We start from the raw sequence: 18,395 nt of genomic DNA, 5'->3' as shown, positions 1-18,395 counted from the left end.
TCCTGAGCAAGACACAGCGAGGCTGGTCCCTGGTTGGGGGAGGAAGACCACAGAGGCCTCCCCTGTGCTGGGAGACTGCCGCTGGCCCGGGGTGCTTCCCCACATCTGACTGTGGCTGCAAGAAAGCTGACCTCCGAGCTCTGGGTTCTTGCAGAGGCAAGCAATAAAAACACGTGCATGATGCAGCGTGCACTCCGTTTGGCTGTCACCGAGACCCTGAGCAGAAGGTGTGTATTCCTGATGAGGAAGGATGTGCATTCTCAACAGAAACGGCCTTACTGAGGAAACAAGTCAGATGAAAGTGCGGAGTCCGGTAGGGACATCTGCCTGGGTCCTGGATATTTATGAAGACACTTGCCATTTCCAGGGTATATATCTGTGTGCATGTATGTATGTCTTTTCTTGAAGGCTTTCTCTGTGGTGCAATAAACTATGCAATGCCCTAGGATAAACTCCTTCCATAACTGTCCTGTAACCCTTACATAAGGGCCTACCAGCTAAATCAGCACTCAGCTTTGAGATGTTAATGAACTGTCCAAGTACACACAGTAGGTAAGGGTTAGGAGGCCGGACATTGCAAGTGTCTTCTTTTAATCCAGTCACTGGTGCCTGAGTGTCTAAGAGGGCTCACTCAACACTCCCCCATCCCCACAACCTGGCCTCTCCACCTGAACTGATGGACGCTGGCCACCACACCCTGGGCTGGGCCCTTTGCCCTTGTTACTGCATTGGTGGGAGGATATTATCATTTTAACAGATTAGAAAGCTCTCATACTTTCTCCCAGCCTGCTTCATAGCTTTATTATATCAGTATTCTCTTCCTGCTATTCCTCTTACACCTTTTTTTTTTTTTTTGGTAGGGGAAGGTAATTTAATGAGGTTTACCTGTTTATTTTTTTCATGGAGGTACTGGGAATTGGACCCAGAACCTCATGCATGCTAGACATGCACTCTACCACTTAGCTATTCCCTTCCCCTTGCTATTTCTCTTCTAATGTGGCTCAAAGTCTCTCCCCTTGTGAATTCTTTCCTACCTAAACTAGTCTTCAGAGACAGAAGCCCTAAACAATTATGTCTATGTTGAATGTCATTATCATTCTCAAATATGAGAAAAATTAAGGTAAGAAATAAAAAAGATTTTAAGGAGTAGATGTCAGCAGGTGTTCCAGAAATAAAAGGACAGACACAAATTAGAGCTCCAGTCCCCTTCCCAGCAAACAGAACTCAGAGTATCTGGAACTGGCTAAAGACAGACTAGACTTCGAAAGGGGACACCCTCTTAGACCCGAATCTTGTCTATGGCTTCACTAGCCAACCATTCTGGGTTTTCAGGAGCTGCCTCGAGAGCAGCCCTTCTCTAAGGATGCACACATGAACCAACTGTGGACCACGTCAGAGTGTGGATTCTGACTGAGCAGGCACAAGGTGGGGTCTGAGGTCCTGCACTTCAAATAAGCTTCCAAGTGATGAAGCTGGTGAAGGTCTGGGATCACGTTTGGAGTAGCAAGGGGCTGGGGTCATTTTAACTCCATGATACTACCCCCAAGATGGCACGTTTTCAGTATTTTCACTGGACCCTGAATTCTGAATCCAAAAGTGCTTTTTCAAAACTAAACAAATAGCACGCAATTAAAATTGAAAGCTGTTACACAGCAAAGAAAACCACCGACAAAACGAAAAGACAACCTACTGAATGGGAGAAATATTTGCAAATGATGTGACCAATCATACAACTCAACATCAAAAAAAACCCAACCACCCGATTAAAAAATGGGCAGAAGGCCTGGATAGACATTTTTCAAAAGAGGACATGCAGATGGCCAGCAGGTACACGAAGATGCTCAACCTCACTAATCATCAGTGAAAAGCAAATCAAAACCACAGTGAGGTATCACCTCACACCTGTGAGAATGGCCATCATCAAAAAGAACACAAATAACAAATGTTGGCAAGGATGTGGAGAAACGGGAACCCCAGTACACTACTGGTGGGGATGTAAATTGGTACAGCCAGTGTGGAAAACAGTATGGAGATTTCTCAAAAAACTAAAAGCAGAACTACCATTTGACCTAGCAATTCTACTGCTGCATATATAGACAAAAAACCCCCAAAACACTAACTAGAAAAGATACATGTACCCCAATGTTCAATGAAGCATTATTTACAATTGTCAAGATTTGAAAGCAACCTCAGTGTCCATCAACAGATGAATGAATAAAGAAAATGTGGTATAGGTGTATGTACACACACACACACACACACACACACACACACAGAGGAATACTACTCAACCATAAGAAAAAGAACGAAATCTTGCCATCTGCAAAATATGGATGGATTTGGAGGGCATTATGCTAAGTGAAAAAAGTCAGACCCAGAAAGACAAATACTGTATATCACTTATATGTAGAATCTAAAAAATGCAACAAACTAGTGAGTGCAACAAAAAAGAAGTAGGCTCCCAGATATAGAGAACAAACTAGTGGCTACCAGTGGGGAGAGGGAAGAGGGAGGGGCAAAACAGGCACAGGGGATTAAGAGGTACAAGCTATTAGGTATAAAATAAGCAACAAGGATACAATGTACAACATGGGGGAATAGAGCCAATATTTTATAATAACTATGAAGTATAACCTTTAAAATTTGTGAATCACTGTATTGTACACCTGTAACATATAATATCACATAGCAAGTATACTTCTATTTTTAAATAGTGCTTTCTGCTGAATAATCTCAGTATCTGGTCTGGAAAATCTGGTTGTCCTACTAGGATCTGTCATGGGTGAACAATTCTTCATATGACAGTGAACAGCAAATTTGCCCCATGTAATAGGAAAAAGAAAGGAGTGTATATACATGTCTGTGCATACCCTCTAAGCAAACTGCTGGCCTGCAGAGCCCGTGGGAGAAATGTCCACACCTCAGGTGAGAGTTCTAGGGCTTTTCTCTACACCAAGAGGGACTGAATTTGGGCAGATCACCAAACCTGCTGATACGCTATTCCTATAAAGAGGTGTGGGGTGTCCTGGACCTATCTGCCATGATTCTTAACATTTCTCTCACTCTGTGTTCAGGAAAAAAAAAAAAACTCTTCAAGTTGGTTTCATAAATAATTCGCTTGGCTTTATAGCATTTATTCTGTTATTCAATCCCTCTACTGGGTTTTAAAATTTGAAAGTCATGTTTTGTTTTATGGCTGCAATAATCTTTGAAGTCTTTGTGAGAATCCAAATTAGGATTTTGGGGATAAAATCTTGTTTCTTCTATCATTTTTTCCTGTGGCCCTTGGGCTTTTCTGGTTCACCTGTGGCCACTCTTGGCTGCAGACCTTCTTCCTCAAGTGTCCAGTGAGTCTTCAGTGCATGTCCTTATTCATAACTGAACATCTAAATGAGCGAGGACTGGCACCTCAGGAATTTTCAAGATCTCACTTTGATTTCCTTGGGGGATCTGCTCCTGAAGGATCTGCTGAGAGCTGTGGGCAGCCTTGCCCTAGGGTGGGTCAGTGAGAAATGAGTAAAAAGTGAATGAAGACTTAAATTCAGAGGAGGAACAGGGATGGAAGGCTGAGCATCCCTTTGGTGGAGGGCAGTGGCTCTGGGCCACCAGTGCAGCCCAGCCCAGAATTCAGTTACTCCTGTGCCCTCACAGGGCACCCTGGGGGAGATCCTGTGATGAGCAGCAACTAGGTCTGTTAGTTGAATGGAATGGAAATCACATAGTATGAGCTGGGCCAGAGCTGGGCCTGGGCTCTATCCTTCCTCGGAGACCCCGCTATCCCTGAGCCTGGGATTCTCCCAAAGCTGCTCAGTATCTCTGCTTCTTCCCCTGCAGTAGTCTGTGGTCTCCTCAATTCTGAATGCTCTTTCTGTTAAACTAATTGTATCTTCTAGATTTTTCCCAAATTAGGCATCTATTACTTGTATCTTTCCCTGTTTTCCATGAGATTGTGCATTTTCACTTCTTTTCATACTTATTTTGATCATTTCAATGATCTGGGGAGGCAATCAAGGCCAACGAAGGAACTTTTCACTGCCATAATCTAAAAATCCCAACTTGTTTGGAAATGTCTGTCAGTATAGGTGCGTGTGTTCAAGTGCCTGTGTGTATGTCATATGTGTGTCTGGAAAGAAAGAAAACAAAACACTAACTATGGTAATGTATGGATCGTAAGTTTAAGGATGACATTATTTTCTTCTTTTTACTCTTATCTAACTCCAAGTTGTCTACCATTACTGTATATTCCTTTTCTTGATACTATAACTTTTATAACAAATTCACATTCCATAAAATTCACCATTTTAAAGCGTAGGATTCAGCGGGTTTTTTTTTTTTTTTAGTATATTCACAAAGATGTATAACCATCACAACTGATTTTAGAACACCTCTGACATCCCCCAGAAAACCCTGCATCTATTAGCAGTCACCCTCTAGTCCTCTTTCTCTCTAGCCCCGGCAACCACCAATCTTTCTGTCTCTATAGGTTTGTCGATTCTAGTATTTCATAAAAATGGAATCACATAGTATGTGGCATTTTGCGTATGACTTGTTTCATGATGCTCTCAAGGTTCAACCATGCAGTAGCATATATCAGTATTTCATTTCTTTTCATGGCTGAATAATATTTCATTGCACGGATAGACCACATTTTATTTATCCATTCATTGGCTGGATGGACATTTAGGTTATTTCCACTTTTTGGCTATTGTGAACAATGCTGCTAAGAACTTCAAGTGCACACTGTGTACTACTTTTATAATAAAAATACTGCTTTAGAAAACTTCCAAAAATATCTTTCAAATAGAGTCAGTAAGTCAAACTTTTCACTAATGCAGACTGGCTTTGCTCCTGTTACTCTAAACTATATGGTTTTACTGTACTCTTAAAACCTGTCTAATACCTGCAAATACTTGGATAGAATAAATTAACTAAGAGTAAGCAGACATTCTTGCACTAACTGGTGGTCAACTAATAAATGTAACCTTCTTTTCAACATAGTGAAAATACAGTGATGTACATTAACAATTTCTATGGTATTTACCATCATTATTTCAAAACAGTAGGCCTTCCTTTTAAGAATATCATCTTAGAACATATTTCATTCTGTCACATGCAACATTCAGAAAACAATATCTATGAACTGAATCAAAACTCTGCCCAGACCATGAAAAAGAGAAAAAAAAAAAACTATTTTGTTGCCCACTCGTGGAGTGCAACCTCTAGAAAGGGATTATTTCCATTACATTTCCATCAGGGACTGGTGAAGAAAAGTATATCACGTTATTACAGAGCCTGGAAATGTAATGATTTCCAGGTTGCTAAGCAACGCTGCAATGTTAAAGGCCCCCCGTATCTGTGATCTCTAGAGACACTCTTAAATTTCATTAAAACCTTCTCATAACCATTACACAAAAGGTCCATGTGGAGTTTATAAACAAACTTTGTTTCTTGACATAATAATGAAGGAATTAAAAAAAAAAGCAAGTGGCATGAAAACTTTCGTGGTACTGAGAACCAAATATTTTGGAGACCCAGTGAATGAAATCCACAATGCTTGTTGGGGGTTCACAGAAAGAAAGCATGTATTACCAGTTTATAGTAAATAGAAGTATTTAATATCCTGAAAAAAGTATACTGTGTAGAACTTTGTGAATTTCTTTGAAGAAAGGATAAACATGTTCTTTGTATAAATTGGGAAGGGAGGACAGGATAACTGGAAATGAGAGTCCAACCCACTATTTGCTTCAAGGAGGGTCATGACAGCAGCATGTTTTCAACTGAAATCAAAAGCAAGATGCTACAGGAAATAATTCTCAGGAACACTTTCAATACGTTTCTTTTAGTAATGGTGTTGCAAAAAGCTAATCCCTGAAACAGACAGTTTTAATAGGTCTTAGTAACTATCTCAGGTCTATCACTGGGATGTTGGTCTAGGATTTTGGGCTCAACCTCCTAAGATACTAATGAGAGTTGCTCTCTCTGTAATGCACATGTGGGCCACCTAACCTCCTCCTCATCTCCTGATGTTCTAAGGGGGAACAGTGGAAACAGATCATGTGGCTTGCTCAGCCTTACTCATCCACCTCACAAATCAAAACATTAAAAGATCAAAGCCAATGTCTACTGACATAGATCAGTAGGGTCATTTATTGTGACAGTTAATTTTAAAGGCAAATTCTTAAGCAGAAACTATGCGTGCATGTGGGATCATCAGATGTGTTAAGCCAGAAGAGTGGTTACGTAGTGGTAGAGGGTTCTACTCACTAAAATTTTGTTTTCAATGCCCAAGCCCCCAGGAACTCTGACTTCGGAAGCACATGTCCTTGGGGCTTGGGGGAGTTTACTGATAAACTGATGGGTGGTTCTCTCTTGTACACACACGTGTGTGCGCACTCATCCAAGCCCAGGCACAATATTTTTCCTTAGTGAGCATATCTGTGATAAACAATTGCAAAGTGAAAACACAAATCTTGCAAAAGATATAGAATTTCATGAAATCACTGTCAGTGATGGTGGAAGAATTACACCCAAAGCCTCTGATGAGGGGAAGTCTGACAGACAAACAAGCCTGGATGGTCCAAAGAAGGAAAAATCTCTTCAAGTCTGAACATAGGCCAGGCACTTCACAGGGAGATATTAATTTGACTAGCAATGGAAAAATTAAGGCAGACCTTACACAGTTTTGCAAAAAAGACTGACCCTATTTTATAATGGTGCCGAGAAGGTTAAATATGAAGGCTGTTATAATGTGCCATCATGTAGCTTTGATCATGTGAAAGATAACACACACAAAAGTCTAGAATTGCTGGTGGAGCCCAATGTGATGGAGCAAAGGGGGCCCAGCTATAAGCCGCCCCGGCAGGGTTCAGGTGGCATCTGCACGCTCAGAGTAAGACCTCTGCTGACTCTCAGAGGGTCACCTCTGTCTTGGCTGGAGTCAGGAGAAGTCCCACAACTCTGCAGGTGCCAGCCGGCAAGGTCCCTGCCTCTTACTCACAGCCTCAGCCATCCTGTCTGCCTAGTCTCAGCTGGGACTGATCTCAATACCCACTTAAGCCTAGTTTACAGTGGTCACTATGCAGAGCCCAGGTCTCCCATGTCACACCTCGTCCCCTGGACTCTCACTCTTTACAGCCGTTTTCCGGTTCCTTGTTCACCCCTCCTCTTGAACTCTGTCCACTATGCCCTTTGGATGGTCACCAGAAAAATCTCTTAAGTCCTCAATCTCTTCTCAGGATGCTGCCTTCACTTTCCCACTCTAATGGAAACACTGTGCTTTTCCCTGATGACACCACATCCCTTGCAGGTGTCTCATACCCTTGAACCACTGGACCTGGAGGAGGCTCCGTGGTTCTCACTGCTGCTTCCTGAACATTCTCTATCCCTCTGCCATAGCCCCCAAGCTCTAAATCTAACGTCACCATAGAACACTGCCTGCTACTTTTCCTTGCTGCAGCTCTCTGTGGATCACTCGGTCTCCAGCTCACTGTCCTCACCCCCAACATCACTCTCGTCACAGTGCTGGTGATACTGATGTCCGTCGTGAGGATCCTTCTAGCACCACTCAGGTCTCTGGCTTTCCCTCCAATGACCTTGTCTTCCTCCACACCTCAATCACTCCTATGGTTTCACCCTAGACCTGGTCATTACCACTAACTGGTCGCCCTCCAGAATCCACATCCAAGCAGATTGTGTTTGACCACCAGCTCTCACCGTTCCTCTCTCTAGTACAGTCTTCTCTCACGTAGAATTCCAGATCTGGAGATCCAATAGCCAACTGGACACTCCTACTCGGATGTCTGACAGGCATCTCAACTATAGCATGTCCCAAGCTGTGCCCTTACTTCCCTCTCCCACCAGACCAGCTCCTCCTGAATTTTGGCCATCTAGGTTTTGGGTGAGGCCAAAATTGGATTCATCTTTGACTATTCTCTTGGCCTCACAGCCCATATTCAATCTGCTGGCAAATTCTATTGGTTCTGCTTTCAAGACTTATACAAAATATGATCGCACCAAGCCATGATCAGGAGTTCCCTGAACTGCAGTAACCCATTGACATCTCTTATCCCTCACCCTCCTCAGTGACTACTCTCAAGGTGGCAACCAGATCATCTCACTCCTCTGCTCAAAACCCTCCAAAAGCTCCCATCTTGCTCAGGATAAAGGTTAATATTTATAAGGACTTTAAGCCTTAATGACTTCCTCCCTCCACCAGACCCCTCCCCACTATCTCCTTCACATCATATTTCTTGCTCATTTCACTTTGGACACACTGCTTTCTCCGCGCTTCTGAACACAAACGGGGCAGGCACCTGTCTTGCAGACTTAGCAATTGCTGTCTCCTGTCCAGTGTGCCCTGCTCCAAAGACCCCCATGGCTTCCTGGAGGTCTTTACTCAGATCATCTCCGTGAGACCTTCCCTGGCCACATTAACTACAGTTGCAGATGTCCCGCTGGACTTCCTAGCTTTCTTTCCTTCTACATTTTTCTTCTTAGTGCTTTTACTATCTAAAATATAAATTTAAATGCAGTCATCTCACTCTCTGCTAAGCTCCAGCAGAGCAGGGATTTTAGTCTGTGTTGTTCACAGTGAATCCCCAGGACGAAGAACACTGCCTAACCCAGAGTGGGCACTTCATGACTACCTGTTGGGTGAGTGGTCACTCTGTCTGAGTGAAGACTTTTTCTGCATACTGTTGCAAAATGCTAAGTAATTCATTATAAGAATGCCTCCACAAGGTTGTTAAAACACAAAATCGATTCATTTTTAATAAATTTCAATTTCATTTCCTGAAATCAAGTCCCAACCAAACATTCTGTCATTATTTACCACAACTATTATGTGGCCAGTTTAAGTGAATTTACATTCAGTGGTTAGTTTGCCAGTTATTACTTATTCCAGAACAAAAAGGAACTCCTGTGTTGCAAAATCATATACTTAAACTCAGTCAAGTATTTCTATTGGTCAATTTCAAAACACTAGCTTATACACAACAACAAAAGGCCACAATATACTTTTAAATTCAACTTTTCTAACAGCAGAATTTAAAATACTCTCTCAGATAAAAAAGATTTCAGTTGATATTTTAAATATTTATCTTCAGATTTTTCTATGATTATTTAAAAACTAAAAACCCCAAAACCCAACTCTGGTTCTTTGTTGTATACAGCATGACTTGAAAACAATCCTTTTTGAAGAAAGATATTCCTATGAATATAATGTAGACATTTAACTGTTACCTTTTTCAGTAGACAGAATAGACTTATTAAAATTGTTATAGATTATACAAAGGAAAATTGTACTTAAAACAGTACTTGAAAAACAAAAATTAGAAACATTTAATGCAGGTCTTCATAAGGAAGGGGACTTTAGAACAATTTTCATTGCTGTCCATATCTACAAGGATGTAGTTGTGAAACATGTTCATCCTAATTCTTAACATGCTTTGAATGCTCATTAAGAATGATCTTGTTAAAAGCACATCATTAAAGAAATCCCACTTTACTGAGAGAATCTAGAGCATTCTGCACAGCAACAGGCGCACAGTGGGGTCGATGACCGTCAGAAGGATCACTAAGAGTCACGAAAACGCCACAGTGACTCACAATCACTACCATCTGAACAAGGTAACAAGTCCCTATAAATGGGAAAACTCAAGGTTTGAATAAATAAATGATCCTTCACAGCCTCTTCCCCTCCTTGGTTGTGAGGGGGATTTAGAACACAAAACAAGATTCCAGGGACTCTCAGCTTTTTATTTATAATTTACAGTCGGGAAGATTCTCAACAAATTAATACCCTGCAAGAAAGCAGTAGGTCTTCTCTCTTTTGGAAGAAGGTATCTATTACCAAGGGTAGCAGATTAGTCCTTTCCATACTTTAAAGGTTAATGCTTAAAAATTAACTACTTGTTTTGTTCCATGAATAGTATCCCATTTTTATAGTTTTTACCCTTTGCTTTAAAACGTTTGGAGAATACAGATATTTACACAGTGTCAGTGCATCTCTGTAAGGATTACTTCATAATTGCAAAGGGAAACATGTATCCACAGGATGGAGAGATGCAGCAGATACCCCCTTCACCAAACAATCAAACGTAACTCAAAGTGGGGCAGCCTGGCATCACATGCCTCCTAATGGGACACAATGTGAGGGGTCATTACTCATGAGATACTGTGACCAAAAATGTCATGAGGAAACACTCATAATATTTCAGAATGTTGTACATTCTAGCAGACAACTGACTCAGGCTCTTCACAAAGTCAATTTCAGAGGGGAAAATAAAGCAGGAAGACTCTTCTAGACGAAAGGAGACCAAGAAAACAACAATTAAATTCAGTATGTGAGCCTTGACTGGAATATGGTTTTTTTTTAAGCTATGAAGTCATTTTCTGACAACTAGGAAAATTAAACATGTGTTGGTTATTAATAATATTATGAAACTGTTCTCAATTTTCTTAGGTGTATACTGTCACTGTAGTATTTTTTAAAGACTAAACTCTTGCACACTCAAATTTAATAAGGGCCAAGTGTCATGATGCCTTTGCCTTCATGTGTTTAAAAGACACACTCATATAGAAATAAAAAATATTGAGGTGACAACTCTGTGTGAATAAAGACATATGGAGACATGAAAAAATACAGTAAAATAACACTTTTGATAATAATTCTTGACTACACAGGTGTTCATCATACTACTCTTTCAACTTTTCTGTGGTTTAGGACCTTGTCATAATAAAAAGGTGGGTAAAAATATCATCCATGCCAACGTGAACTTGAAAGAGGAGAGGGCTTGACAGAGAACGAATTTTATTTGACAGAAGAATTTCAGGGGGCGGGTAGGGAGCTGAATCTCTTCAGATAAGAAATCAAAATAGAAGGGAAATTACACGTCACATTAAAGGGCCACAGACATCAGACTGAGAAAGAGGACAGAAGGTGCCCAGTCTGGTCGTGAGGAGCCTCTGTGTAGGAAGGGGCAGGGGGTGGGAGGAGCATATTTACACAGGAAATGCGAGGGAGCGTGAGAGAAGTTCAAGGTGGATTTTAAAGACGCTTTCTGTTACTTTCAGATCCTCAGGAAACCTATGGAGAAGATCCACATACTTCCTCAGGCTCTTGGAGGCGGGTGCTATTTCACTGAGAAACACAGAAGTTTCTGTCTTGAGACTAGCTGTAACTAGTCTTTTACAGCCAGTCTAGCTGTAACTGTTTTACCTGTAAATGACTCTTCCACTGGCCACAAGCCTCCTGATTTTGTCTTCCTCAAAATCTCAGGAATGTTTCATCAGGGAACTAAGTAAAAAAATTTTTAGGTAAGGTATTTCTTTTCTTTGTTGGAAAGAGACAACTAAATCATTCAGAGTTCTCAATTAACTGGGGAATCCTACAGCCATCAGTGGCAGAGGTGTTTACCCTGTTTAACAACAAGTGGTGCGGTGTGCGTGGATTCAGAGAGATTCTTCCTGGAAGTTCCTAAGAGAATCCTCTCAGAGTCCCAGGAAAACATTCTAAGGGACGAGACTTCACAAAAATTGATTACACTTACTTTTTATTCCTTTGGGTACACAATGTTTCTCTAAAAATTTTCACTGGTTTCATAACAATCCCCCCGCTTTTTTTCCTTTCAGAAAACGTCAAGAAAAGAAGGTCTTACCGTGAGGAATATAAGCTCAGAGGGAGAGAGGTTATCATTTTGTCTTTTTATTATACCTCAAGAAATAGATCTTTACTTTTCTAATAGAAATTAGGTCGCTTCTGGGTTCTAAATATACAACTCACCCTGCTCCTAAAATAGAAGAATGGCTGGAGAATTCCTAGTTTTCTCATCTAGTCTCTTCAGAGTTTTGACAACTCTATGTGATGAAATGCTGTGACATTGATTTTCAGCAACAGAACATCTCTGTTCTCACGGTGAGATGGAAAGGTGCAGGGGAGAATTTGGAAGGAAAATGATGGTGAGCATGGCAAGATTTTCTAAAAGCCATGGGTGAAGTACCCCCAAGGGATGTATATGTGCAATATCTTTAATACTAATCATCTTCCGAGAACATCCGAAGTCCCACTCCAGCCACCGCTGCTGCAGCAGGTGGATGGGTGGGCGGGCAGGTGAAAAGATGTTTTCATCTCCCTCCCAAGGACCATCCTCTGCTTTCACAGAGTCGTCAGTAGTATATGTTTAAGCCAGTTTTACAGAACAAGTTTATGGTGGTTGGTGTGTAGTCAGTATTTTGAGTACTGGAGTAAGCAAGCTTTAATTAAGAGACAACTAGCTCATCTCCAATCATTACAGGTAAACTTGGAAGCGATTTGAAGGCTTTCCATCACATTTTTAAAGCTAGAGTACAAAGTATTACCATAAAACCACCAAACTTTCTGGTAAATTACAGTAGATAATTAAGTTCTTAGGTTTCTCCAACATTGTCTCAATGTTCTAAATACAGGCTAAATAAGGAAGAACACTCAAGAGGGAGAACATAGCCCACCTCCATTATCACAAATTAAACATCTTATTTCTTTCATCTATTAGTTGAAAATTGTGCTCTTAGAAAGTTACCGTCACAAGATTGGGAATTTAAACAGGTATTTCAAGAAACGGCATTTTGGGTAACTCAGAGGGATGGCGCTGCCACAGTATTCCCAAGTTGGCTCTCTAATAACCATGATTAACCCATCACTGACATGCTCACTATCTGGCCTGATAAACTGTAGGGCCAAGTGTATTTTAGGGTCGCCCTTGCTGAAATCATCCAGGCTTGCTGAGCTTTGGGGAAAGAGGGCAGGCACTCCTCAATCAGGGCTTAAAAAGAGATGGTCTCACAGAGTAGAATCCTCTTCTTTTGCGAAGTGATCCAAAAGCATCTACAGATTCTAATACTACTACCATACTGCCTACTTGAAAGTTGCTAAGAAAGTAAATCTTAAACACTCTTCATCATAAAAAAAGGTCTAACTACATATGGTGATAAATGTTAACTAGACTTCTCATGGTGATCATTTTGCAATATATACAAACATCAAATCATCATCTTGTACATCTAAAGCTAGTGTAATGTTATATGTCAGTTTTACTTCAATTAAGAAAAAAAGGGGGAAGGTATAGCTCAGTGGCAGAGTGCATGCCTAGCATGCAAGAGGTTCTGGGTTCAATCCCCAGTACCTCCACTAAACAAACAAATAAACAAACCTAACTACCTTCCCCCTCAATAAAAAACAAAATAAAGAATTCTTAAAAAAAAAGTGCTCCTGGAGAGAGTGTGCACTTAATAAATATCCTTTGAGGTAGGCCCTTAAGGAGCTTGTCTTCCCTCCTTCTTACAGTCAAACTGAGTCTCAAACTAAATTTTCTGTGCCACCCCCGCCCCCCCAAAAAACTTCTTACAATCAGAAGGCTGCTTAGTAGAACTCCTTAATCCAATTACTTGATGTCAAGTAATAAATCTAGACTGTTCCCTCCCTCTCCATTAAATCTGGTTTCTCCAGCCACAGAGAACCTGAGAAGCCAGCCCCCTTCCAATTGCTGGAAATCTTTGCCCACTTTCTATCCATCCCTCTGGTTCCTACCCTCCTGCACCTGCCTGTCCCATCTCATCCACCCTCAGAAACCTGGCAGGGACAGCATGGAGGAGACTGAGGCATCAGACTGTGCACTAACTAAATGCCTTTTAAGGTCCCTCTCATTCTGACCTGTGCATCCACAAAGCACTAAAGTGAGCTCACAAGAGACACTGAAGAGCCAAAATGAACAACTGCCAACAACAAATGTAGAGATCTTATAGACATTTCTCACTCAGCTCAGAGGATACTTATTAGAAACCAGTTACACATTGGGTACTATGATAAAGCTTTATTTCACAGGAAACATAATTTCAATTCAACTGAGATGCTGCTACTGTCCTTTGATTTCAGAGATCAGAACTTCCTGATTCTAACCAGTGTCCAAACTTCAAATACTATTAAGACCCATGTTTAGTCCCTCTGGGCTTTCCTGGTCCATTTCTTAGGTCTCTCAGTCCAGCCCTGTGGGTTCTGGTGCCTTTTCTCACAACGTGCTTCTTCCTGTTGCACAGGTGGACAACCAACCCATCCTCCTACCCTCAGCTCAAACATCACGTCCTGCTCAACTTCCTCCCCAAAGGGAATGTTTCTTTGTAATTTTGCTGGCTCCTTTACTGTAGCACTAATTGCATTCTGCTTTGTAATGAAGCTTGTGTTTGTTTCTTGCTCTGCTTACTTGAAAGCAGGGAGCAGAGAGATCACATTTTGTTGTCTGAGCATCCCCAACGCAGTGCATGCACACAGTAGTAACCCTTATTTTTCCATGAATGAAAGAATTAATCTCTCTGGTGCCTTCTAGACTGAAATTTGGTCAAATTCAGCTCCGTGAATGCCTTCAGATTCAAGATCAGTGCTGGGCAGAGCAGCAGCAAGGCGGCCAGCTACTTGGAAAGGGCATGAGCGAGGGTCAGTTCAACTCAGCTGATTCCAGCTCTGCCGTTTCCTAGTTGGTGGCCTTGAGAATGTTACAGAAGCTCTCTGAGCCTTTGTTTTTAACCTGTAAAATGGGAATAATCACTGGAGCTGACCTCTAAGGCTGCTATGAAGATTACATGAGATAACGTACTACAAGTGCTTAACACAGTTAGAAACATCATCTGCTGACTACCTTTTATGGGCCAGACACTGTAACACCCTGAAGACAAAACAATGAGCAAGATCACATCACTATGTTGAACAAAGGTGATGTGAAGATTGAGAACAGACAGTAAGCTGATAGTTACAAAACAATGGCTGCCACGGAGGTAAGGACCCGAAGCAGTGAGACAGGGAAGAGGAAAGCCTATATCAGTCTGGGAGTGGGTGCCGGTGTCATACAACTCTTCGGGTCATCTGCTGCTATTTCTCTGCAAACATATTGGATTCAGTACTAAGTTTAAGCAGAACTGAACTTCAGGACAGGCAAGTTCAAGGCTCAGCTGAGCTGACTGGGGCCCAAAATCCCTGCTTGTGTGTTGTGTATAACTTGAACACAACAGTGACTGATCCATGGGTAATTTAGGAAGTTTTCAGAAGATATAAAGCACTTATCACAGACGGATGGTAAATTTTATGTTACACTTATTTTGCTGCAATTAAAAAAAAAAGATAAACGCCACCAGAAGCTACCTCTGTTTTCACACACAGAGACAGAAGTCACTTGGATTGAACTTTTCTTCCACAAACAAAACCTACCTGACCCTATACATGGCAGATCAGAAACTATAAGGAAATCATGTCAGACAGTAAAATTAATGAAAAGATGATGTAGTCTGCTTACTTTGACCAAGCTGGGGTCTGTTTTCTACATAGTTAAATTAACCTGGTTTTATAAAATGACGTGACTTATTTCAAAGACAGGTCCATAATCTCTCATCTGCAATTCTGAAATCACAAAGCTCTGAAAAATTCAAACTTTTTTCATAAGTTTCATTTAAAAATCTATTTGGTGGCAAAATCTGACCTAGCCCACGTGGGGTCACGTATAGTTTTTATTTACCCACTTGGTGTGAATGTTCATGTATTTTGTGGCAGAAATATTACCACACTTGATGACGGTATCGCTCCAGTAACTTCGATATAGGTCATATCAAACATAGTAAAAGCATCACACCAAAAAGATCTGAAACTTACAAATTCCAAAACAAATCTGGTCCTAAGATATTCAAATAAGAGATGGTGGCTATCTATAAAATTAATCATATCAGGTATTAGGCCAATACTCCCCAAGCCTTTGTCATTCTGTACCAGATACACAATTTTTCCACGTCTACATATCACTCATGTTACTATATTTCATAGTACTTCTCTTCACACTAACTCATCTTTTTAAATTGAATAAAATTATTTTTTTACAAGAAATAACTTGTTTCTACTGAAAAAGCTGGTCATCTGAGAGGCTTACTCTCCATTACAAAGGGAGATTGTGAAGGATTCAAGAGGAATTAAAGCTGCAGCAGTTCAAACAGAGACTTTCAACCTTAAATCATCAGAAAGATTAACAAAAATTAAAAGGGAAATACTTACCTTACTATGTCCTATGGTGCTGGGCTGAAGTACCATCTCCAAGATCTTCTGTCCCCAGGAGTACTTATCCTACATTTCAGGAGACGCGCCAAGCCTGTGTCATCATCCTGTTACTCAGGTAATGACTCCACTGGGACAGTAAGCATTGTTGGGGTGGGGAGACCAGGTTGTACTGAAGTGTAATGTAGCAGCAAGGAAGGTAACCCCCATCTCTCTTCTAGTTCCATCACCCATAACCTGCCTGGGTCACATGCTGCCGCTGTCTACTTATCAAATTAGCCCCCAAATTGTCTTGAATATGACTCTCCAGAGCACCCACAGTGTCCGCTGCCAAAGGACCCCTGAAGATAATTGGATCTAGAACTGAACGTAGACTGACTAGCCCAAACACGACACAGACTAACGGGACCCCTACTCCTTGTATCAACTTCAACAACAGCTACTGTCAAGAACAGCCTTCCAAACCAGCAGAACAAGGTCTATTGTAACAAGAAAACAAGTCAGTTTTCGAAAGTACTTTCAAATAAACATCAGCTATACATATTTTCAAAAATAAAATAAATGGGGCAAAAGGGAAAATTTCCCCTACAGCACAATACTGGGAGTTAAAAATGTTGGGGGTTAGAAAATCTCCATTTTGCAACTATCACAAAATAAAAAAATTAATAACCACACATTGATTTAACGAAGCGATCAAAATTAACATCACCAGTAAGGGGCACACACATCTTGAGCCTCTGGATATGATGAATTGAAAATGACACTATATTTCTTCTGGGGTTTATGTGACTCTAATCATCAGAAAACATCAGACAGACCTAAATTGAAGGAGAGTCTCCAAAACATCTGGTCCATGCTTCAGAAATGTCATGAAAGACAAAGAAAGGCTGAGAACTATTCCAGATTGAAGACACAAGTCTACTAAAATACACAATCCTAGACTGGATTCTACACCGGAAAACAAGCTAGGACATGACTGGGACAGTTGACAGAATTGGAGTACAGATGGCAGATCAGTAAAAGATCTGTATCAATGTTAAATTTCCTGATTTTGGTAACTGTAGTTAAGTAAGAAAACATCCGTTTCGTTAGGAAATACTCACACATTAAAGGGTAAAGAAAAACATGTTTATCCTACTCTCTTACAGTTCAAAGAAAATACATGTATATATGCATACAGATGCACAGGCAGAATGTGATAAACGGTAACAACAGATGGCTGTTGGGGAAGGTAAGTGGGAGCTCTTCTACTGAAACTAGGCTGAAGAAACGACTGCTCCCTGTCTACTGGTTGCCACTGAAGCTGCCCGCCCAAGCCCCAGCTTCTGCATGGACTCACCACTCTTCTGAGAATCCTCAACAGAAGTTTCTGCTCCTTCGGGTCCTCTTTGGATGTCAGTAAATCAGCAAAGTTCTCTGCATTTTCAGGAGACAGGGTGTCTGGGTTTTCCCCTCCATACAGTTGAACCAGTATTGACAGACACTTAGATGAAACTTCAAAAACTTCAGGATCCTCATTAGGAAGCTGGAAATTAACAAACAGGACTCCTTAACGGAAGACGATGCTGTTATTCCTCAAGAACTACAGTAAAACCCGGCTTAATGGGGAGCATGTCAGTTTGAGTACAAAGTTTAATTAGCTGAATATTTTTTGGAATGGATCTTTTTCAAAATAAATATAGTTAACTCACACAAGGCTAATAGTACAAAGTCGAAATTAAGTCCCACAGGCTTTTTTTTTTTAACCCAGTGATGAATGACTATGCCAAGCAAAGGATCAATGTATATTTTATACGTAAATTTAATATACACATATATTCATACAGAGGTGTGTGTGTCTCTGGGTACAGAAACGGTTTGATTTCTCCGAGGCACAACTCTTACATTCTTGTTTACTACTGGCTTGTTTAGGAAAATCCACTTCCCAGGAGATATTAAGGAGCAATTTGAACTGGTCTGTATCCAGTCATCAATGACTAAACAGGTGGGAGAGAAAGCACTGTTTCTATATGGATGAAAAGGTCTATTATGAAATAACAATTGTACCATAAGCATTTTAACCTTTTAATTTTTTTAAGTTTTATTTTATTTCTAACAGTTTTATCGAGATATAATTCCCATGCCATACAATTCAGTCATTTAACATGTACCTGTCATTCAATGGATTTTAGTATATTCAGGTTTGTGCAACCACCACCACAATCAGTTTTAGAATTTTTTCATTACCGGAAAAAAACCTAGTATCCTTTAACAGTGACCTTGACATCATCTCCTCCTCCCCACCCCCAGCCCTGCCCAGTGCTAACCTGCTTTCTGTCTCTCTGGATTTGCC

General features: G+C 40.8%; 1 protein-coding gene across 1 annotated transcript in view; it reads right to left on the bottom strand.

Annotated features, from left to right (window-relative positions):
- Positions 1–18,395, bottom strand: part of ULK4 (unc-51 like kinase 4) — a 449,508-nt gene that overhangs the window by 98,483 nt on the left and 332,630 nt on the right. Inside the window, exon 36 of the mRNA XM_064496685.1 lies at positions 17,403–17,588. Coding sequence (XP_064352755.1) covers positions 17,403–17,588 — 186 coding nt within the window. The remainder of the gene's footprint in view (positions 1–17,402; positions 17,589–18,395) is intronic.

This window comes from Camelus dromedarius, chromosome 17, assembly GCF_036321535.1.
Source record: "Camelus dromedarius isolate mCamDro1 chromosome 17, mCamDro1.pat, whole genome shotgun sequence".
Lineage (NCBI taxonomy): Eukaryota > Metazoa > Chordata > Mammalia > Artiodactyla > Camelidae > Camelus > Camelus dromedarius.
Note: the sequence above shows the minus strand (reverse complement) of the source record. Positions and strands in the feature narration are given on the sequence as shown.